We start from the raw sequence: 23,210 nt of genomic DNA, 5'->3' as shown, positions 1-23,210 counted from the left end.
TTAATAAGTATTATATACTTCACTTCCCTATCATTATACTCTGTGTCCGTCGGCCTCTTTGTGATCTCATCTATTGGTTTTTTTTCTCCCCCCGCAGACACAGCCTCTTTTTGAACTTCGCTGCTCTAACAATGTCCTCCACATTCACACATGTGCAGACTCCTGTGCCATGCTTGCCAACCTCACCCAGTATGTGATGAACAATGGGGATCTGCATTGCCCTTCAAGACCTGAGCCACCGACCGAGATTGCAGGACAGAAGCTTCAGGTACTCGGTCTCTCACTAGACACAAACGTCTGGGTCATGTACAGTGGATCACAAAGTAGCAAGGTGCTATTGATTTTGATTTGTAACTTGCAGAATGTAGGATGAAACCCTCAGCACAGTTGGAGCCGGGACAAAAGAAGGAAAAATATGTATTGTGTATATCGCTTTTTTACCAAAGCAATGTACACAATATATATTTTTTTGTTTTTTTCCAGTTCCAACCACGCTGAGGGATTCTTCCTACGTTGGACACTTGTTTTGGAAGGACTCTGGGACCCTCCTCTTCCCTCTTGGCTCCGAAGAGGGACCTTGGAATTCTTCTTGGAAAAAGTTTCACATGAGGTGGAGCTGATCTAAGACTCTTTGTTAAGACTCTTAGAGACAGGTTGTTTCCGTTAATTAAACTTTATTTATAGACATAAATTGCCTCTACGATACTCCCACATCCATGTGAACACACTGATGCAAAGTCATACAAATACTGTACACTGAATAAGTAAATTGGCAGTGCAAGACAAAGGGGATGTGATATCACCAAACTTTAAGCCGTGACAGTGTAGGACCATATAGTAACAGTTTTCAACACTTTATAAGTGGAGCATAAGAATATATTACAATCGATCTATTACTTTTGCTAATGGTCATCCAATCAGTAATAGGTAAATGTCTTATGGGATACACTTAAAGCAGTGGTGGGCACCATGATTATTTTCATCACAAGTGGCCATTGGACCCTCAAGGAGCCTGGAAATCTCCAATTTGATCACCAGCAGGAATATCGCACGGACTAAACGGTAGATTAACCTTTGGCAGAGTAGTCAAACTGGGGAGAAGAATTCACCATTCAATCACAGACTGACCAGTTATATAGACTGAATGTACTGTGTTCACTCTATCACATTACATTTACGTGACAGAGGACCAAAGGAAGGAAGTCACTGTGGTGCCCACTACTACTTTAAGCACATAATGCATTTATTTTAAAAATAAATCTGCTTGGGGAGTACAATCCTAAAAATATGTCAGCTGTTTCCTGTCTCAACAAAACTTAGGACTAGAAGTTTGGTCTAATGCTCAAAACATTCTATCTAGGGGATAACAAGGAAAATGTGACAATATAAACACTATTTTCCTTCTAAATGTTGCAATATTCAACCTGTCCTGTGTCATATGTGAATTTATGAAAGTCTCGACTTTAGTAGTACTAATAATAAATATTAATGTAATATAATGGGATTATTTTTTTATTATTTATTAATTGACCTTTGACATCTCTAGTTGGTATATATAACTTTATTTATGGTGTGATGATATCCGGATAGACCCTTGTTTACTAAATATACTTAAACTGTTGTTATAAGCATTATTCACACCTCTATATTCAAAATCGACACATGCAATGCAATATTTAACAATATAGCAGAGATGATGATATTTGCAGACATATTTTATAAACTGCTCTATAACAATGCACCTAGTGGTGAGTTTAGAATAATATATGTATGAGTGTACCATTTTTTTTTTATTTTTTTTTTGTAGTAAATTTAGATGAAATACAGCGTTCTGGTTATTTCTGCTGCTACCTAAAAAATCATGTGAAAATATGTTTAAGTAAACCAAATGATTTCTTTTATGTTTGTGTTTGTGTAAACAAAAACGATAAAGGAAATATATTCATTTTCTTGAATACCTAACCTGTTTACCACCTTCCACAGTCTGATAACTTTTATTTTCTGTAAGTCTGGCATATAACAAGGCCTCATGTGACCTCATGATAAACAGCTCTTTGACTTGCATCCAAATTCAGAGGATGGTCACTCCCAAATTCCGTACTATGATGTTTTGCGGCTTCAAACTCCAGCTCTTTGGCACCTGCAGTCCAAACACTTTACTTTAAGTAATATAGTTAATCTAAGTGTTGTAAACACATTGACATTTAAGACTGCCCATTTTGAATATGGGGACCGTTTTTTTTTTCTCTTGGAATGTTGTAGTTGTATCTCTGTTACATTATCCAATTCTAATGCTTCCTGTCTAAGTACAGACCCTTAACCTCTCTAATCCTCATTGCAGGCAGAATATATAATATTATATTATATTATATTTAAAATATATTCACACCACCTCCCTTGGTGAACTTTTTCAATCATCTGGCCATTACTACCTCTATGCTGATGATATGCAAATCTATCTCGCTTCCCCTGGCCTCTCTCCCGCCTTCCTAACCCAGGTATCTAGCTGTCTCTTTGCTGTAACTATCTGGTTGTCACAACACTTCCTGCAACTCAACACCACCAAATCCAATCTCATCATCTTTCCTCCTGCCAATGTTGCTATCCTTTTCATTACCTCCCTTTAAGTTGACAGCATCACTCTTTCTCCTGTCATCCAAACCTGCTGCCTTGGAGTCACCCTTGACTCAGCCCTCAGTTTTACCCCTCATATCCAGTCCCTTGCCAAATCCTGCAACTTCCTCCTCCGTAACATCACAAAAATCCATCCCTTCCTTTCTCAGGAAGCAACCAAAATTCTGGCTCACTTTTCTGACCTTCAATCCATACAGAATGCTGTGGATAGGCTCATCTTCTTCTCCTGTCGCACCTCTTCTTCACTTACAAAGCCCTTACCAACGCTTCTACCCCATACATCTCTGTCCTTGTCTCAAGGTACATACCTACCCGGCCACTTCACTCTGACCACCACGTGTGTGTGGTTATGTGTGGGTGGAAAGCTTACATCAAGTGGTGTGTAGGTCACCACAGTTTTTCGTCCTTTTGGCCAAGATCAAGTGAGTACCTCTTCCAGTGAGGGGACTGGAGCCCCCCTTGTAAGATATGGGAAAGCTTGGTCCAATGCCAAGGGCTGGGTAATGTCGCGATTAAAGCCCCGGACTAATGTGCCCTTGGAGTGGCCACCCAGGGGTGCCATAAATCACTTTTGTTCACCTTAAACACGTTATTTTGTTGGCACTTAGCACATTATACCACTTTAATTTTTCGCACTCTCCTTCCTTTTGCCCTGGCCTTATGGCTGGGCAGGAAGATTTTTAGAATAGCCCAGCCATGAGGCTTTGGCCGTACCCACTTGGCACTTTTTTTTATTTTCCTATTTATTCACTTTTTTGTATATCACTTTCACTTGTAGTTTTTTTTCACAGATTGTAGGGGTGTGGCTAGACCCTTATGATCTAGGGGGAACTGTGTGGTTCTGGCCCCCCTGAACCCCATCGTTGCCCATCCTTCTGGGAGTGGGCCAGTGGCTGAGCCCTGGGTGAAGCTTTGTTGGATCCCAGGGGCCCCTTGCGGCGAAGGGGGTCTGGAAGACCCTTGCCCCCTAAGAGACCTTTTGGTTCCTTCCTCTCTAGAGGAGGGCAATTTACCGGACCCTTGTGAACGTTTTTCAGTTGTTCCACTTTTTTTTTTTTTTTTTTTCGAGCACTAGAGCACGAAAGCCCTGTTCCTGGGCTTTCAACTAAAAAAAGAAAAAGGTAGTCACCACAGTTGTCACACTTTTTGCTTTAGTCTTTCCTGCTTGCTATCCTTCCTGCAGGATAATTTTCCTTCTGTCTTTTCTGAAACTGCAAATTTTTCTTTCAGCACAATTTGGCAGTCATGAAGGATATGCAGACTTTTCTACAGCGGCTTCTACAAGCTCAGCCCCCGTTTGTACATTTGGTAGAGCCTTGGGATCTTAGTTTGGTGCTTAGAGGTCTTACTAAGGAACCATTTGAGCCCTTGGATTCTGTTGATCTCTGTTATTTTAATTGGAAGGTGGTGGTATTTACTCGCTATCTCTTCTGCTCGTCGGGTGTCTGAGTTGGTTTATGTTCAGACCGCTACAGGTGGGCTTGAAGGCTTATTCAACCCGTACTGTTGGTGCACTGTGGGCGACACATCACGGTGCTTCAGACAAAACAGTTGAGCTGGGCTACTACAAGGTTGTCTGTCCACACCTTTTCTAAATTCTACAAGTTGCAGGGCTCTGCAGCTCATGATCCTTGTTTTGGGTGCAAGGGTTTACATGCAACTGTGTCAGAGCAATCCCATCCTTAGAGGCAGGTTTGGTATGTCCCCATGGTCGCAGTGTCCCCCAATGTCAGGAAAGAGAAAAGAGGATTTTTTTTCTCTGACTCCTTTGGGGGACACTGCTCTCTCTCTTCTTGGTCTGGCTGTTGGTGTTTACCTTTAAGATGTTTACAGTTACCCCTTGTTAGGCCCTCTCTTCTGGGCTTTGTTATTCGAAAACTCAGGATGGATCCAGGTGGGAGGGGCATAGTAGGGGAGGAGCTAGCTACTCAAATAGTTTGAGTTTCGAAGTGTCTTTTCTCCAGATCCACCTACTATATTCCATTGTTGCAGAGAAATGGAATTTACGGGGATTTTTGCATGTATAACCCCTAAAAACAAAATACACAAACATGTTGTTAAGTTATCCACACACATGTAGATTTTATCTTCCAATTTATCTTACTAGGGTTTGTGTGAATGGGTGTATTTAGCTTATGCATGTACGCAGATAACAAAGAGATTCTGAACACAATACTATTTAACATGCACATAAGAAAATATGGGGAAAGACACCACTTACCTTTCTCATATGCTAGCTTTGTTTCAAGCATAGCAGCATTTTTCTGCAACAGCTTTGTGATGGTGTTTAACAGCGTAGAAAACCAGTATTTCCGATTTATTTTTATTTATTTTATTTTATTATATACTGCCACTAGACTGCAAACAATGCTGCATAATGGTCATTCAAAACTTGTAGAAAATAGCTGCATAATTCATTCAGATTTTTTTTTTTTATACTATGGTCACATAAATGTCAATCTCTAAATAAACACCTATCATTGTATAAAATAGAATAGAATCAGAATGAATACAATAATAGCAAAACAAAATAATTTGTAGAATTACGAATACCCACGAGAAGCTCAGCAACAATAATCCACAGAAACAGCAAAAAAGTAATAATAATGGTCCTGATTATAATCAATAGCATAGAATTATGAAATCAAGCATTTATAGGGACTTTCCAATATAAGCCCTGCAAGGCTGTTAGCTGTCCTTCTAGAAATTATTATTTCCTTCTCAAAATCTCTCTGAAGGTGGCAAAATGTCTCCTGGTTACACTGATACAGGCTGACAGCTCTCAGCATGTCATGTGAGGGCAGAGGACGAAAGGGAAAATTTTACAGTACACAGAGCAGACAGTGCTCAGAAGGATGTTCCAATGCCTCTATTCACTGCATCATGGGCCACATGACTGTGGTTGCCATGGTAATCAATGACACTGTGCAGATTTATAAATTGTTAATTGCAGCCTGAAGAAACAAACCAAAGTAAATGTTAAATTTCGACATACTACTTGTAGCCTGACACTGTGATTTATGTAAAATAACTCATCTCTTTTTTTTTTTTTTTTTTTTTTTTTCCCTGGCACTGCTGCTTTAAGTAAGAAATTGTGATATCTCAAATAGATATGTAAAACTTTTATCTACTGTGGCAACATTCTCTGTGTATTTACTTTATGGCCTCTGCTTTGACTACTATATATGTTAAATATTAATAATGCAACCACACCAAGGAATCCCTGTTATTGATGGAGACATATGCTTGTTATTATCTTGTTCAATGTCTGTTAATATATCCGTTAGTTTGTTGAGCTACTAGTCCCCATATGCTACATGGTATGGCTTTACCCATTTTTCTTGAGCCTATGCTCGCTCTTAAGCTCGTTTTGTAAATGTGAGATCACCAAAGTGGTTTTGTGCATTTTGTATGTGGAAACCAACTCTTAATGTAACTTATGCCTGCTTGACTTAGAAGCTGGTATAAGTTACATTACTCTTTGATTCAAGGTAGTTCTCCGTTTTGCAGTGTTTTTTATATTGTTTCTCTGACGACTTTATTCCACACAGATATCTCTGAATAATGAATCTTTCACATCTGTCCCTGCCCCATTGGAGCTTAAAGTCTAAATTCCCTACCACACACATTCTAAGGTCCATTTTGTCAGAAACGAATTAACCTAACAGAATGTATTTGTACTATAAGAAGAAACCTCACGCAAATTCCATAAAGAGCGTTCCCTGATTGGAAACAAATCCCATGAGCACCAGTGATGTGAGACTGCAATACTAACCATTTTGCCACAATGATTAACCTCTGATTTGCTGGAAAATGTAGCCAAGGTTCTAATAGCGCCATGTGCATTTCTCAGTCTCCATACTGTGTGCCATTGTTTACTGGTTGCTAACACCTGTTTTAGCAGAGGTTTTTTGTTTTTTAAATAAAAAAAACAAAAAACACTTTATTGAGATTGTGTCAGTAGATGAGAAAGTCTTAGTCACAATATATTGTAGCATAACATTCATCCACCCTGGGATGAATAACCGGAACATACCATTTCCACCAGGACATGACATGATCTGTCTCTCGCTTTCGCTCGCTTTTTCTCTCCATCGCTTTCACTCGCTTTTTGTTTTGCTCGCTTTCTTTCGCTTGCTGTAGCAATTAAGACCTTAAGACAACTCCCTTTTGCAACTCCTTGCAATATGTAGTTGTCCAATAACATCATATAAGGTGATGTATGTATGTAAGATTGACTTATTTGATTACATGGTCAGTCCATGATAAGGGGAGGATTGCAGACTTCTATGTATTCTAAATAAGAGAAGCATTAATCAGGAGAACATCTATAAGTGAGTAAATATTATGAGGGGCTGAGAAGTGTGTGAAGTCTTATCTGGAGCGCGGGGTGGCATCTTCTGCACCTCCGTCTGATTGGACTATGCTGTCACACTCCTAGTGTATCACTGACATGGAAGAGAAGCAGCTTCACAGGTAAGAAGCTGCCGCTCCTCCATGCTAGTGACCGGCACCAAGGGTGGGAGCACAGTAGGGAAAATAATAACCCTGAATGAGCGACATTCAGGGCTTTTGTGTATAGGCCAGAGAAGAGCTCCGCTCATGCTGGTGGTGAGACAGGGTAGAATGGAAAACATGCTCTGATATTTTACATTCAATTTGGAACTCTTCTAGGTCAGGCCCATGGCCTAAATCTGGGAGATTGTTGGGACACAGTTGTAAGTTTTATTTTGCTTGCTCCTTATGTAATTGGCAGAGGTGGCCTGTGTATAGTGGATGAACCTTTTGTGGATGATCCTTAAATGGACAGTCCTGGACTGGGCTCTTTGTGTCTATGATTCATGCTCAAAAGTCATGGCATCTACTGATTGCCTATATATTGCTGTGTAGTGTTGGGGCATGTTGCAATAAACAGTCCTGGTGTATGGCTCTCTTGAAGTAAACCACATAGAGCTAATCACAGCTGACAGATAAGTACGAGTGCCCATGCAGAACACAAATGAAAGCCTTACCCAGAATCAGAAGATGGAAGAGGTTCACTCAATATAAATGGGGAATAATAGTTAAGGTTGCCAGCAGCTGGTTGTATTAAGAGACAGGTTTGTCTTTCACGTCACCCCCATTCACCGTTTCTCCCTATTCCAACCATACCACACCTCTGGACGCTACCATTTATCAATTGCTTCTTTAATATTGATGGCAGATAATCCTCCTACTTCACAGTAACCACATACTTTTACCACCAAAAACCACCGTTGTCTTCCACTATTTTCTGCAGTGTTACCCAAACATTTCGTATTTGTAAGTGTATTTGGGTGGGTTACCTTTATCTTCTGTTTCATGTCATTGTATGTAATTTGTGCCATGATCTCCTAAATGTATAGTACTACATAATATATGTTGGTGCTTTTATAAAGACTAATAGTGATACTTGTTGCCTATTCACAGTGAAGGCACTAATACTAAGTTTCCACATGTACAATGAATAATCTCAGAGCAGTCCTGCATCTTAGATAGCTGATCTGTTAGTAAATTCCCCTAAGAATTATGGCTAGCAGTGATGTCTTAAGAATAACATTTCCACTGGGAATGATTAGTAGCTAGTGGTGATGTCATAATAATACAATCTCCATTGAGAAAGATTAGTGGCTGGGCTTCATGTCATGGTAATAAAATGTCAAACACCTGCCTTCATTTAACATTCTTTCACTTTTCCAAGTGTTATTTTTCCTGTCTGTACTGCTGAGAAAGCTTGAGAAAAATCACTAGCAACAAATCCTCGGTCAGCCATCACTTACATTAACATTTTACAGACAACATCTAACAGAGGACATTTTGCAGTAGTAAGCATGGCATACTTACTGGTGTAAATGTGCACAGTAGTAAGTTCAGTGACTTTTTAGGCTTTGTCTGAATACTGATGCTAGAGTATAGGGAAAAAAGGTTAAAGGCTCAAATAAGTTAAAGGCACAAATGCACCACTGCAACGCATGTCATTTGATGACATCATGTGAGCATTTTTGCACAAATGTGCCCAATTTTAGGGTAATCATATGGATTTGCATGTCAAGATGGCAGCATCTTCTGATTGTAGGAGCTTGGAAGATGAGGGCATTCGAAGCTAAATGCAGGCAGGGCACATGAATGTGCTTTAAACGGTCTTATATTCAAAAACAATATTTCATTTTGCGGGATAAGCGATTTAGGGGGAGCCAGTAATCATGAGTCATCTTATACGATCAGTGGTGTAAGCACACAAAAGTGACAGATGTAATATAGACATTCCAGGTGTTTCCTTACTCTTGTGATTCATGTAGTTAAACGAGGCTGGAATGCCTGGTGTTTTAGGATGCATCTAAATGTCAGCTTTAATAAATCATTTTTAGCACCACTCTCCTTATTAAATAAACTTTCTAGTTTGTCTCATTTTAAAGTGGCAGCAGGTAGGACACTGAAGTGACATTTGTATTAATTTTGCAGCTAGACCCACCATGCAGCGGAAGTGGGCATCATCTATTTATTTACTCTATTTATTTATATAGCGCCACTGTGCAGATAACTCACTCACATCAGTCCCTGCTCCATTGGAGCTCACAATCTAAATACCCTAACATACATACACACTGACCGAGAGAGACTAAGGGCAATTTAATAGCAGACAATTAACCTACCAGTATGTTTTTGGAGAGTGGGAGGAAACCAGAGCACCCGGAGGAAACCCACGCAAACACGGGGAGAACATACAAACTCCACACAGATAAGGCCATGGTCGGGAATCAAACTCATGACCCCAATGGTGTGAGGCAGAAGTGCTAACCACTAAGTCACCGTGGGTGTAGTACCCAACCGTGGAATGTCAGCTTGCACTTATACATGTGCATGGTGGCTAAAGAGGTGCATTTTGAAATGAATTGCACTATTAGGGGGGGTTGCAGTATATATCCAGGAAAACAAGCAATTTTTCATTTTGATGTTATAGTTTTTTTGTTTTTTTTAATGTTTCTACTTATTACAGACATCATGATAATAACACTTGCATTAAGAAAGGCTTACAGTAACATGACCTTTCATGAAGCAATATTCTATACATACAATATGCATACTGTGACAGGGGCCAGGGTGATACCAAATGAGCCCATAGTAAAGCTAAAGGGCAACAAAGGAATCTACTAGAGCCCAATAAATACTTCAGCTCACCTGAGTGGCTTCATATTGACTTATCCAGAGAGCTATTTCAATTGTTGAAGATTAACTGCATAGTTCAGGCATCTCTGATAGATGAATAAATATGTAAATAGTGGGTCACAGTAGGTGCCTGTGTATTTAGTGATGGAGCTTGGAGAGGGAAGCTGTTGAAATGCTATTGTGTTGCCCATTATTTTTGGAATATAACACAAAGCTGCTCACTTGATACAATTGTATTCAAATCAAAGATCACATAAATGCTACTGTGTATAATAGGAACAGTGCTAGAACATAGTTCCTTTTCCTGACCGTGTTCAGGGGCGAACGGAGGATTGACCCCCCAAAAAAAAACCACCCCTCGCGAGAGCTGAGCTCCGTTTCTTCAGCGCTGTCCTATACAGCAGCCGCGGACGCTTCTTTGACAGCGCCGCGGCTGCTGTATAGGACAGTGCAGCTATAGCGGCCACTTAGCGCAGGGGGGGGGGTTTCTGAAGACTCAGAAACCCCCCCTGCGTGCGCCACTGGTGTTGGCCCAGGAAGAAGGATTATCTGTTTACTTGCAGCAGGTACAGCGGGGGGTGAGCTCCGTGGCCTTCTGGGTGAGTGGAGAGGGATGGCTGACCACTCCTATATAATGATGCATATTGTTATTTACAGTTCTTTATTCCTCCATTTAAAGTATCTCTCCCTTACAGCTAGCGACACTAACTTGCAGCAGGGACACCTATTAGTTCTAGTCTCCTGGAATAGCTCTGATCACTGTACTCTTCTGCTTTTTGCATACACCAAATCAGTCAATTCTGCTTGATGATATTAATACATAGCTGTGAAACTCAGAAGGAAGTCCTGCATTGCTTAAACAGCGCTCTTAGGTAGGGTGATTTGGCAATTGCTGCTTATTGTCTCCACCCCCACCCCTCCCCCCTCTGCAGACATATAGATGCAATGGGAATGCAGCGTTAATAAGTTGCTATAAAGCAAGAACAACCTAATTAATGAAATGGCTAAAGGTGGAAAACCTGGTTGTGTAGGTCATATGTGACTTGGTGTAAGAAATGTATTGCTCTTATTTGATATACGGCAAATTGTGAGTTGTTCATATATTTTGCATTATATATGTGTTAAATACGTCTTTAAGAACAAGTGGGACTAAGTTAACAGCAATTCCCATTTATCCCCTTATTCCAGGGTAATCAGGAATAAAATGAGGGTGCAGTGGTGCTTTGTTTGGTGCTTTAAGAGGTAGTTTATCCACTGCAGAAGATAATGGAGAGGCCAGCGTGGCACATGCTGTAGCTGTCTTTATATGGCTCACAGCGTGTGGTATGTGCACCTGTATATTTGTGCTTATAGATTGTATATTATACCAATGACGGCATATTTGCTATATGTTTGTAAATATGTCCTAGTTATTCTGTGTGTGTGTGTCCAGATATATATTCATATACTTAATCTACTCTACTCCTGTGTGTTTTTGTACTATGCTATTAAGATACAGTACATTTATCCATAAGTGATCCATCCATTGTTTTCTTTGTGTGGTATGTCTGCCTATATAGGTTGTATTGTGTCTGTTACTGTGCACATTTACTATATGTTAATGTACAATATGTCCTAGCTATATATGTGCATGTTGTGTGCAGTATGATATATCTCTGCGTGTTCTTCTGACCGTATGTGGCTGGGTGCACATTATGAGGTAAATTATTTATATAATGAAGGCGGAAATGTAGTTAAATATGGATAATGTAAATATATGGTGTAATATGTACACATTTAGTGAAAAGTAAAAATAATAAATCAACCAATCGTTCAGTCAGGGTATTCCTGAGGTATGAGACTGCCTCTCTCTGGTCCTCAGCACAGGGACATAGGCAACTGCGCAGGAGGCCTCTCAGCCACATTGCAGGGTTCCCAGATATGATTCTGTAGGGCCAGATGGGTTCTGTTCTGTTCTGGAAGTCCCAGTAGTAAACATCTGGCTGCAGGACTATGCCCCATGGATCTAGCCCCAAACCTCATGGAGGTAGCACTAGACCCTGGGGACAAAGTCCTAGAAGACCATCTAGGTGGGAGATCTTTAGCTACCATTTCCCAGCCCAGACCCACGTGTGCCAGAGTCAAAATGTTCTGTTTGGCTATGGACTGAGGAAGAAAAATTTAAGAGATTCCAGGTGCTGGTGAACCCCTGCGATCACACTTGATTTGCCAGTTTGGCTACGCAATACCAGTAGGAGTAGTCAGTGATGACCAGTTGGTGACATCCATTAACCCTAGTGGGTTGGGGTTGCAGAGTAAGCTTTCTATGCTCTTTCTGGATGTTGATGTAAATGTTTGTGATAGAAATTAATTATCCAGAAGGTTTTGAAATATTAGAAATAAATTTAAAAAAAAATAATTGGTGCTGCTTTGTAATACTGTCATACAGGCATGGTCACAAGATGCCTCCTCTTACAGTCGCAGTGAGAAGCTCTGCTTAACAATTCAATAATGAGAGGGGTGCCAGGGCCAGTTAAAATATGAATGTAATTTATTATACTTTAGGCATAATGTACTGAAATAATGATAAAAATGAATAACAGATCCCCTACCTGCTTTGTTATCTAGGTACAATATATGTATCCATAATCTACACAATTTAAAGTTATACCTCCCATCTTCAAGTTCCCTGATTTCACTTTATCATACTTGATTGTACTTTATTTTCATGATTCCCTCATTACTGTATACATGTTAATGGGCCATTATATGTTTTGTTTTAAATACATTAAATGGTGGTTTGAAAATATATATATTATATTGTTCTGGGTGAAACAACAGAACCGTCTGTGCACTGTGTGTGTTCTATGCCTATTTCACTGTGTATTGATTCTGTGTGTAAGTTGTGTACATTTGTGTCCTTACTGATTATAATTGATTGCATGCACATATTGGGAGGCACCAGCTTAAAGCTTTTCACCGTAACTATCAAGCTTATAGCTACACCTCTGTTCAGTTGACACAACTCTTACTCTCAGAATAAGGAAAACTGTTTTGAGGTCACTATGAAGAAAGATGATGTAATGTTCAAGACAAAAAAAAAATCCTGGTCCTTGCCAATGTCTGAAGACGAATGAAGAGTAGGATGATAAACGGGATAGGGATACTCTCGAGGTATAGGGAAGAAAAACATAAGACTTAAATAACGATGGTGTTGGAAATCTATATTAAAGATATTGAGTTTATGAAACACACCTTTCTATTGATGATAATGTACTCTATATTTACATATAGAGTATTATATTGTACATAACTCGTAGCCCTGTCTCCTTTTTGCCATGCATACTTTGCACCTCCAAATTATATATTTGTACATGCTCTTACGGATGTACATTTGTGTGGATAAATCACTGGGGTGTAAGCAGATTTGGATTTCTTAATTTAAAGTCTATGACCTTGTTACTTATAACTTGTGCTGTCTGTTTATTACATTTTGCTTATATCAATAACTATAATATGATATGAAATCATATCGCAATGCTGGGTGTTATTCTCAGTACAATATCTGTTCTCATGCACAGAAACATTGATTTTGTGTGCTGCGTGTATGATTTGCACAACACTGCTATTCTTTAGTACATTGGGTGCAGGTTTATGTACAGTTTTAACAGTATAAAGGTTCTGAGCCCATCTAATGTCCATGAGGAGAGTTCTGACTGATGGCACAATACCATTTTAATTGATCTACAATCAGAATGACTTGCTGTATTTGATATAGTAAAACGTTGGGTTATTGTTCGGGTGACTGTTGGAAATTTGGCTCTTGGCTTTTTATTTTGCATGACATGCTGTGGAAGACGTCACAGTTTTGCAGAAAAGAGACTTGGGGGTAAATGTATCAATATGCGGGTTCTTCAACACCCGCGTGTTCAGCCTCTTCCGCGATTAAATTTCAAGCGGCGCTGCATTGTAAAGGGTTAACTTCCCTTTACAATGCAGCGCCGCTTGAAATTTAGTCGCGGAAGAGGCTGAACACGCGGGTGTTGAAGAACCCGCATATTGATACATTTAGCCCTTGGTCGGATACGTCATATTCTGTGTTGACAGTCAACATATTTTGATTGTGCTCCATGGGTTTGCTATGCATGGGTGGCATTTTAGTTTCTCATCCAACATAAAAACCCCAAGAAAAAAATAAATTCAATATTCTATATTTACGCAATGGTTATATAATGGTTGCAGCAAGCGCAAAGGAAAGCTAAAACCTATTTCTTTTAAACAATGTTTCACTTGCAGCATATATGTTCACATCTTCATTTCCTATGCATCAATAATTCAGTACAGTTAAATATACCTGCATGTAGACGACACATTGAAAAAAGCTCTTGACCTCTCCTCTGCATTTTTTAAATCTTATTATGGGGAGATCTAGAGATTAAATAAGTAGTAGTGTTAACAGTACTGCTTTCATGAAGCCTTAGGACATCACCCTACATGTGCACTTTCTTCTGCTCAATGTATACATTGCAGCTTGGGAGAGCACCAGTGGTTTTATTTGGTGCTACATTGGGTAGTTGTGAGTGTGATATTTGTGGGCCTATGATGTACTGCCCAATGGTGATAAAACGCACAAGAGGCTTTGGCAGGAAAAGAGCCTACCCCCTCAGCTGTGGGCCCCATAGAAGCTGAACCCCCTCCATCTATGGTAGTTACACCCTTCCTGTCTCATATTAAGTGTGATCACCAATGTTGTAGTTCTGAACTGAAGAATTCACATAGAATAAATGACTTAAAAGACAAAGAATATTTTCAGTGCTTCAGTTTGCACTTAAAGTAAAATAATTCAAACCTTTATTAATTAGCACCTATGTAAAAATATAAGGTCAAGTTGTATATTTTAATTATCATGAAAACAAATGTGTAACAGACATGTTCTTGTATATATTATCTAACAGCCCCTGGTCCAGAGCAACACATAAAAATAACAGTATATTATGTTAATATATACTCACTCCAGATGTTGGAATGACATCCCCCAAAGCAATTGGAATTTTGTATTTATTTTCACATCCCTGTGTGAATGAAATCCATTGAGTTAAATCAGTTTGGCAGAAGTGGTGTGTGCCTACTGGCCTATGAGTGCAGAGTATACAGCTTGAACAAGTAGCAGAGTCCACCAACCTCGCTAGGGCTAAATCCATCATTTCAGGCAAACATTGTATGCTCCCCACACACTTGTCTAAGAGCCACAGCTAACCGTGAATATTTCATTCTTCATTATTTTGTGGCATAAAATAAATATTTACTTAATACTAAATGCATTCACCAACATAGCTCTGAAACATTATTTTAAACATGGTGTAAATTGTGTTAAGCTTTCAGGGGATTAAATATTTTTTGGGTTGGTCTCCGTTACCTTCCCATAAGGTTGTTTTACATTTTGTTCTTCCAAAATGTTTAATTTATATTTCTCATGGATTGTACGTTTCTCTCTGAATGCAGCTATTGTTCAATGTTAGCCTGACCATGTGTTAATAAATTGAAGAATGTAGAAAAATAAGGGTCTATCCAAACACCCAAAAGTATACCTGTATCCATAAAAGCCCTTGTGACTACTATGGGCCTGAGACCCAGAAAGAAACAAGTAGGGCAACCTCAGTACCGTAGCAATTGTGCTTAGCAGTTCTGAAGGATAAAGGGAGTGAGTATCTGTCATGTAGAATGGAGCAAATCGTAATTGTTGATTGTACCTTTTAGTAATATAGCGAGGCTGAGGGAGAGGTTTGGAGAATGGCCAAGTCTTCAACTGAGCAGTTTAGGGGGAAATAAAACAAGACATATAAGGCCATACATATAAGCAGAGTTTACTTTATTGGTCCCAATATATAGAGCGCAGAATAATCCTAATAAACGTATATGCTTTTTTCTGTCTTGCAGCCTCCTGAAGGTCCAGCCTCACTACCTCCATGTTTGCCTGCAGAGACTGCCCAAATTAACCAGGGAGACTTGACCGACGCTCTTATAGATACAGGGAGGAGCGGCAGAGAGCATTCGGAATCAGGTGTGTAATAGGTTGAAGTGACAAATGTTGTGTACATGTGTTGTAGCAGTGTCCTTCCCTCTTGTACCAGCATCATCTTTAATTTTATTTAAAGGAGACCCACTTTTCCGTCAGAATTCCCCTGTGTCTGTTTACCTCTTCCCCGAAGAAGCTGCCTCGGGGAACAGATGTGAGATTAATCCCCTATCTACTCCACCTCCTGATTCACGGACATCGCAGGAGAGTCTCGGAGGCTCAGACACCAGTGGAGACAGTGAGCTGACAGACACAGATGATTTCTGTATCCTTGATGCCCCAGGGATTGGTGTGCCGGTGAGTGTGGCACAATTTGCGCTAAACAAAGTGTTAATTTATTGTCTACTGCATGTTGCGTAGCTTTGTTAACAACATACTTGCCAACTTCTTGTAGTTGGCGTTTGGAGCTGCAGGGGGGGAGGTGGACGTGCAGGGGACGATGACAAGAAAATCGCGTCATTTTGGACCCGCCCCCGTGAGACGTAATGACGCAAACGCAGCTTTTTACAGTGTGTGGGGGGGGGGGCAGAGAATCGCAGCATTTTGGACCTAATTCTGCCCACTTCACTAGGAAGTGGGCAGATGCGGGAGATTGCCATACACTCCCGGGAGACCCACCCCGAATCAGGGAGTCTCCCGGACATTCTGGGAGAGTTGGCAAGTATGGATAACAACCTATTTTGTATTAAACCCAGATTTAAAGTTTTGTGATATTTCCTTCCTCAGCCAAAAGATGGAGAGCCTGTGGTTAGAAAACTAGTGGATAGCCCCATCTTGGTGAAGGACGGACACTTTTCTCGACCACTTGGCAGTTCTGATTTGCTAAAACCTCCAGCTAAATTCCCTGTTCCGGAGACACGCATAGTTCTGAAAGAGATCTCTGTGGTGTGGCACTTATATGGAGGCAAGGATTTCGGCAGCAGCCGTCCCAACTCTGCCAGGGCTCAGTCACCAAGGTGAGGAAGAATAATGTGCAGACCGGTCTGTATAACAACATCAATATAAACTGTCTATTTCAGTAACCTTAAGAGGCACGAGTAAGTGTATGAGCCGTGAGCGAACTGCTAGACCTGTGCTGTCTGACTTATACTAAATATAGGTGCACGCTGCTATGTAATCACATGACGCTCCAGAGTACAAGACATAATGCAACATTTTGAACTGTTAAGTTCTTTTCTAAGCATAGTAAACCCAGGATTCTTTCTTACGAAGTTCACTGAAGGTGGCACGCTGGTTTCCCACCAGTGTTTCTGAAAGTCCATCCAGTGCACAGTAAGATGCTCTCCTACACTCCACTCTTGAAGTAAAGTAGAAGTGCAGAGAGGCGGAAATGTTTCAAGAGGTGCACAAAAGTTTCAACGTCACATCAAAGTCCAACCTCCTGTCACTTTATGATCATCCTTTTATTAAAAATGAGCTTTTCAGTTTTTCTCCTAAAATATTGCTTGTTTTTTAGCTTCTTTTATGGCCTAAATAAGTTATTACTGTTGGGACCGGGTTTTTTTTATTAGTTGTCCGTTTTGCACGAGTGAAGGATATTATTACATGGTTGAAGTGTTTCAACAAATGGGCTTCTCAGCTGAAATGAAAGATGGAGTCAGAAAATTGCTCCCATTAAAAGTATAGGGTAAGACCAGAAGACAGAAGACCAGTGTTTAAATGTGAGCTGGTCACGATCTCCGATTGCATTCTAAATATTGTCTCAGTGGCGCCCATAACCCCAAACCCCTACACAGCTCACCTTCTGTGCACCTTAAATACTTGTATCTGCCACCCATTGTCTGCTACTGTTTTGTTTTTTCTCTGAAAAACGTAATAAATAAAAGAAAAATCCTCCAGGGATGGTGCACTATTGCTTCAATTCATTCTGGGTAGATCTGTGATGTTAAATTTTCAAGAAAGTGGCAAAACCTAATCATAAAGTGGTTATTATAATTAAGTGATCTCCAAGCTGTAATCATAATACCCGTTGTTGAGCCAAACAATGATTAACCGTTTTCCCTGATTGATATAACCTCTAGTTTAAGCTGTGTCCGGTTATTACTTTCCAAATTCAGTGGGACATCTGTGAATTATCCCAAACCTGTACAAGTCTTCTATCTGTAAGTGCATAAGCCGGTTTTATTAATTTCACTAAATTTTCCCTGCACTGGGTCTATTGCGACACTCCTGTTTTATTCACTGTGGTGTGTAATATATACCGTGGGATCCTACTCCACTACGGAAACATAAATAGATTTAATTCTACAGGAGAAACAGTGCGCCACTTACCGTAGGATTATTATTCTACAAAGTGACCAGTTATCCTGTTAGCGGGACACCTGGAGACGTGTCCTAAATTGTATTTCATTTCCTAACTGTATGTGATAATTGCACTATAATTGGCTAAATTTCTAACTCTGAATTTGATCTACTTGATGTATTCTGTCTTTTACCTAGCACTGACCAAAGCAGCTTATTAAATAATCAATTTATGGAAATTGGTTATCTACCTTATGATGAATATTTAAGTTTTTAACTACGTAGTCTAGGGACACTACATTTAGCCATACCCATTATATACAATGCTATATTATTTCAACTGGTGATCTAGTAAATGGTTGTCCGTCAGATAATTAGGGTGTTGCTTTGCTTATAGTGGACTACAGGGTAATAAGTTATAACTTAGAATGGTTATTAAAGTCTAAATTAGGATAAGGGTATTTTTCTATGCCATATATATAAATTTGTGCTTTTTGCCATTGTTTAACTTATAAGTAAATATAAGGTTAGATTCAATCTTACATTGCAATATTATTTGCTTATTCCTTTTACATTACTATATAGTATATATGTTTGTTTACATTCTTACGATGGTTGACAATTGGTCATGTGACTGCATGTCATGGAGATGTAGTTCTGATTTAAGTTTGCCATCAATATGAGTCTACATTAAATATAAAATTGATTCCGTTCATATATCTAACAAGTGGCAACATAATTATGGTCTAAAGAGATTGCAACAATAAACCAAGCAACCATACATTGCTGAAGGAATCAGCATTTAATAGAATAGGTGGTTATTTTGTTCTTTGCTGTGTTCCGCAGGTCAAGGGCAAGTATGCCAAGTGTTCGTGGTTCTCCATCCCGATCCTCTGTCACCAACCGCCCTCAGAACACATGGAGAACACAGGGAGGGAACGGCAGGATACATGACATATTAATGGAGATCCAGCTGACCAAAGTTAGCCTTTGTCTTGTTGTAACCTTTATTGTATTTGCAAATATTCCTTATATCACCCTGTACACTGTCCTTATTGGACTGATAATCGTTCTCTCTGTGTAACCCTACTGTAGTGAACCAGATCATTTATGCAAACGGATATATTATTCTGTGGCTGTATTCTTTAATAAGAGAGACTACGTTTATCTATTTAGGGAGATTTCTGAAACATTATGCAATGCAGATTTACAACTCTACTATGTCTATTACCATCTGATGGGAAAATATCATTTTATAGGTGAGCTTCCAGCATGAGTCATACCCAGCACCCTCTGAGATTGGGATTGAGAAGCTCCAAGTAGGAGAGGTGGAAGAAGTCCTCCTTGCACGTCAAGTGTTTATAGTTCAAGAGCTGGAGATCAGGGACCGTCTGGCGTCATCCCATATAAACAAGTTTTTGTATTTGTACACCAGTGAAAAGATGCCACGGAGGGCTCACTCAAACATGGTAAGTAAAGGCTGAAGGAACACATAAGTGGGTGTTGAGGAATTGCCATAAAGTGACTAGGAAGTAGGGAATTGTATTAGGGAAGTGTTGGTATAGTGTACAGTGAGAACCATAACGTGGGTCAGTAAGGGATTCCGAGCTCAACCGAAGCTCAGTTATGGTTTGTATGGTGATGAGTGGGCACACACTAATCCAGTTTGTCTAGGAGCATGTACAGCAGTTATGGAGGGCCACATGTTTTGGACTAATATGGTGAATAGCATTAGGGGAAGGGGTGTAAAGTAAACAAAAAAATAGCATGTGTGATGAATGCTACACATATCAGGTCTCATTCATCTTCAGATGGTTTTTAAAATTGGACGTAAATTGCAAGTAGGTACGTCAGTATTGGAGTACGATCAGATCTCTAGAAATGTTTCCATTTGAATCTGGGTATATGTACTCTCTGGCTGAACATTACTTGCCATATACAGACAACAGAATGCAGGATATGCACATGTGCAATACAAAGTCCTATCAGAACGCATGGAAAAAATACAAACTGTTAAATACATTAACAACTCTTAATACTATGATTAACAAAAAAGCATGTAAAAAAATATTTTTTTACATGCAAGAAGATACATTGGTAACTGTCACAGTGGAGGAAGCTGAAACTTGTCTCGCGTATTTAATGACTAGCACAGCTCCGCTTGTACACATTTTCTGAGCGACAGTATCTAAGGTGATGTTAGCATGGTCATCTGAGTGAAAGTGGATATCCCATAATTGTGATACCTGTACAATAATTAGGCAGCCATTTATATGTGGGCTGCCACCTCATGAGTAACATTTGTGTGTAATCTATGCTTTCAATACACTTGCAGGCACACATTTACCCTGATGTGTTCATTGCTATTCTTGTCCGTTAAGTGTCCTTTTCCTATTTGAAAATTTGATTACATAAAATGCGGTTAAATGTTCTGACATTTGTTTCCTAGCCTTTGGATTCCAAAAGCTCTTCCTCCTGTATTTTTAAAAATAACAGAAAAATATATCTTGAATAACAGTGGCAGGAATTCTAGTTTCTAAAAGAAATTTGTTTCACGTTTACTGGTTTCAAAATTGTATTGTCGAACATTAATTATCTGACCCTTGTCCTTAAGCTCACTATTAAAGCCCTCCATGTGCGTCCTGAGGCTGGGTTGGGTGGGCCCGAATGCTGCCTTCGAATGTCCTTAATGCCACTTCGCCTAAACATTGATCAGGTGAATATGAATTCTTTATCTACTTTCACCCTCTCTACTGCTGATCTTCCCCCAGCCATGCATATTTAGTGACCACCTGTCCCATCACATTGTCTTGTCTTCCTACTCAGGATGCACTTTTCTTCCTGAAAGACTTCTTCACCAGTTTGGCTTCTGGTATTCAACCTGTGGTTCCCATGGAGCTAGGTTCAGATGGTAAGTACTTCAGCCACTGATACTGAGAGCAAACAAGTCACAAATTGTATTTCCTCTTATTAGTCTGTATTCCATGCCCAGCTTCTCACTTGGACAGTCTTCGCAAGCAAAATGCCTCAGAGTGTGAAACAGGACTGGAAACCTCATTAGATTCCAATGAGGAGGACACATCGTCTCTCAGCTCATCGTCTGAGCAGCCTATTTACTTCAGGTACAGGGGGATTTTTGAAGAATAGGAAAAAATGTTTGTGGGCAGCTGAAGTGTTTTTGTAGTAATCAGAAGACCAAGGAAATAGGCTGGGGTGGTCTATGGGATACTGTTGAAGAATAAAGACTTGTTCATAGAAGAAGAAATAGTGGATAATGTTGCTTTAGGATGTTAAAGGAGAATGAATGTTATAGCAGAATGGATGTTTTACTGGGTGCTATTGATAGAGAAAAGCATGGAATGTTGTTTGAAGTGTTTTTTTATTTCTTTGTTTTGTTTTTTTAAATCAGTGTTGTATGGAATGTTATAGCGGAAGACAAGGGGGGAATGATTATTTAGTGGGTGTTATTGAGAAAGAAGAGCAGGGGTTGTTGTAATAAATGCTTCTTTTTTTTATAGAATATCTTGTAGGGAATTTTGTTTAGTGTCTAAAAAGAAAAATATGGAATCTTGTTCTAGTTCAAGAAGAGTAGGAAATGGTGTTATAGGGGAGGTAGAGTAGAAGAAGAGTAGGGAATATTATTGAATGTTATTTTAGTGGGATCTGTATTTAAAGTTTTGACTGCTTTTTTTTATAGAAGATGTTACAAAGAATGTTGTTTTAGAGATATTTAGAAAGATAAAAAAGGGTACATTATAATAGCTCAAGAGTAGTTGGAAATGTTGTTGTTACAGAGTGTGTTATAGAGCAAGAAGAGTAGGACATCTGTTATAGAGTCAGACGGGGGGACGTCGTTATAGAGGAAGGACAGACAAAGGAGCAGTGTTGTAGGGAAATGGACAGACGGGGGGCAGTGTTGTAGGGTGAAGGGTCAGACGGGGGCGGCGTTGTAGGTGAAGGGTCAGACGGGGGCGGCGTTGTAGGTGAAGGGTCAGACGGGGGCGGCGTTGTAGGTGAAGGGTCAGACGGGGGCGGCGTTGTAGGTGAAGGGTCAGACGGGGGCAGCGTTGTAGGGGAAGAGACAGCCGGAGGGGGTGGCATTGTAGGGGAAGAGACAGCCGGAGGGGGTGGCATTGTAGGGGAAGAAGTAATGTAACCATCCTCGGAACTAGAGACATCATATATTTTTCTGAACTATTTTTTCCACAGAGAATTTCGCTTCACGTCAGAGGTGCCAATATGGCTGGATTACCAAGGCAAACATGTTACCACAGAACAGGTGGTAAGTGATAGTAGAGAATGACACTGGTTAACTTGGCCTACCACAGTGGTGATCTGGCTGTGCTTCCCTGTACTTGGCACATTCTAGTGATTTCAGGAGGTAGAGGATTCCCTGTGCACACATTGTGGGTAAAGTGCTGGTATGTCATCTCTACCATGTATTACATAGGCAATATACAGATTTGTTTGTGCACTTGTTCTTTGTAAGAAAAGACGGCTTGCCCAATGCCCATTTTGTAATATGGCTACAAGTATGAGAAGTCTGGTACTGCCCATACTATAATTTTATCAGGTTTCTATGTGCACATGAGGCTGTATGTTACAGTAGAAAGATGTGTCCAGATAGTATCACAATATAACGCGGTGAATAAGACTAACACTGACCATACTTTATTTATTAGATCCTGCTTGATATTCACTCATTTCTTTTATTTCAGGGAACATTCGCTGGAATATTAATAGGACTAGCCCAGTTAAACTGTTCTGAACTGAAACTGAAGAGACTGTACTGCAGACATGGGTAAGATTGACAAATGTTATATAGCATCACTGTGTAAGTAACTACTTAGCTTTCATACAGCTGCCATTAACTGTTAACATTAAATAGTTTGCTACTCGGTTACTATGTGTCATCAGCCATGTGTACATTAAAATTAATAAGAGTGTGTCATAATTTTCCATGAAAAAGCACAGCGAGCCGCGCGTCGGCGGTTTACTGGCGCCAACTATACTCGGCCTAAATAGAATAATAGAAATGGACATAATTATTTAGCCAGAAATAACACTATGTGCCAGTTAGATAGCCGTTGCTCTC

General features: G+C 39.8%; 1 protein-coding gene across 2 annotated transcripts in view; it reads left to right on the top strand.

Annotated features, from left to right (window-relative positions):
* The window catches only part of ATG2A (autophagy related 2A), a 75,987-nt gene that overhangs the window by 48,493 nt on the left and 4,284 nt on the right, over positions 1–23,210 (top strand). For both annotated transcript variants that reach the window (XM_075187762.1, XM_075187760.1), the window contains 11 exons: positions 98–268; positions 15,736–15,859; positions 15,954–16,171; positions 16,601–16,830; positions 18,962–19,097; positions 19,375–19,584; positions 20,730–20,831; positions 20,942–21,026; positions 21,108–21,237; positions 22,325–22,397; positions 22,834–22,916. In XM_075187762.1, coding sequence (XP_075043863.1) covers positions 98–268; positions 15,736–15,859; positions 15,954–16,171; positions 16,601–16,830; positions 18,962–19,097; positions 19,375–19,584; positions 20,730–20,831; positions 20,942–21,026; positions 21,108–21,237; positions 22,325–22,397; positions 22,834–22,916 — 1,562 coding nt within the window. The remainder of the gene's footprint in view (positions 1–97; positions 269–15,735; positions 15,860–15,953; positions 16,172–16,600; positions 16,831–18,961; positions 19,098–19,374; positions 19,585–20,729; positions 20,832–20,941; positions 21,027–21,107; positions 21,238–22,324; positions 22,398–22,833; positions 22,917–23,210) is intronic.

The sequence above is a fragment of the Mixophyes fleayi genome, chromosome 10 (genome assembly GCF_038048845.1).
Source record: "Mixophyes fleayi isolate aMixFle1 chromosome 10, aMixFle1.hap1, whole genome shotgun sequence".
NCBI lineage: Eukaryota > Metazoa > Chordata > Amphibia > Anura > Limnodynastidae > Mixophyes > Mixophyes fleayi.
This window is presented reverse-complemented; position numbering and strand designations above follow the sequence as displayed.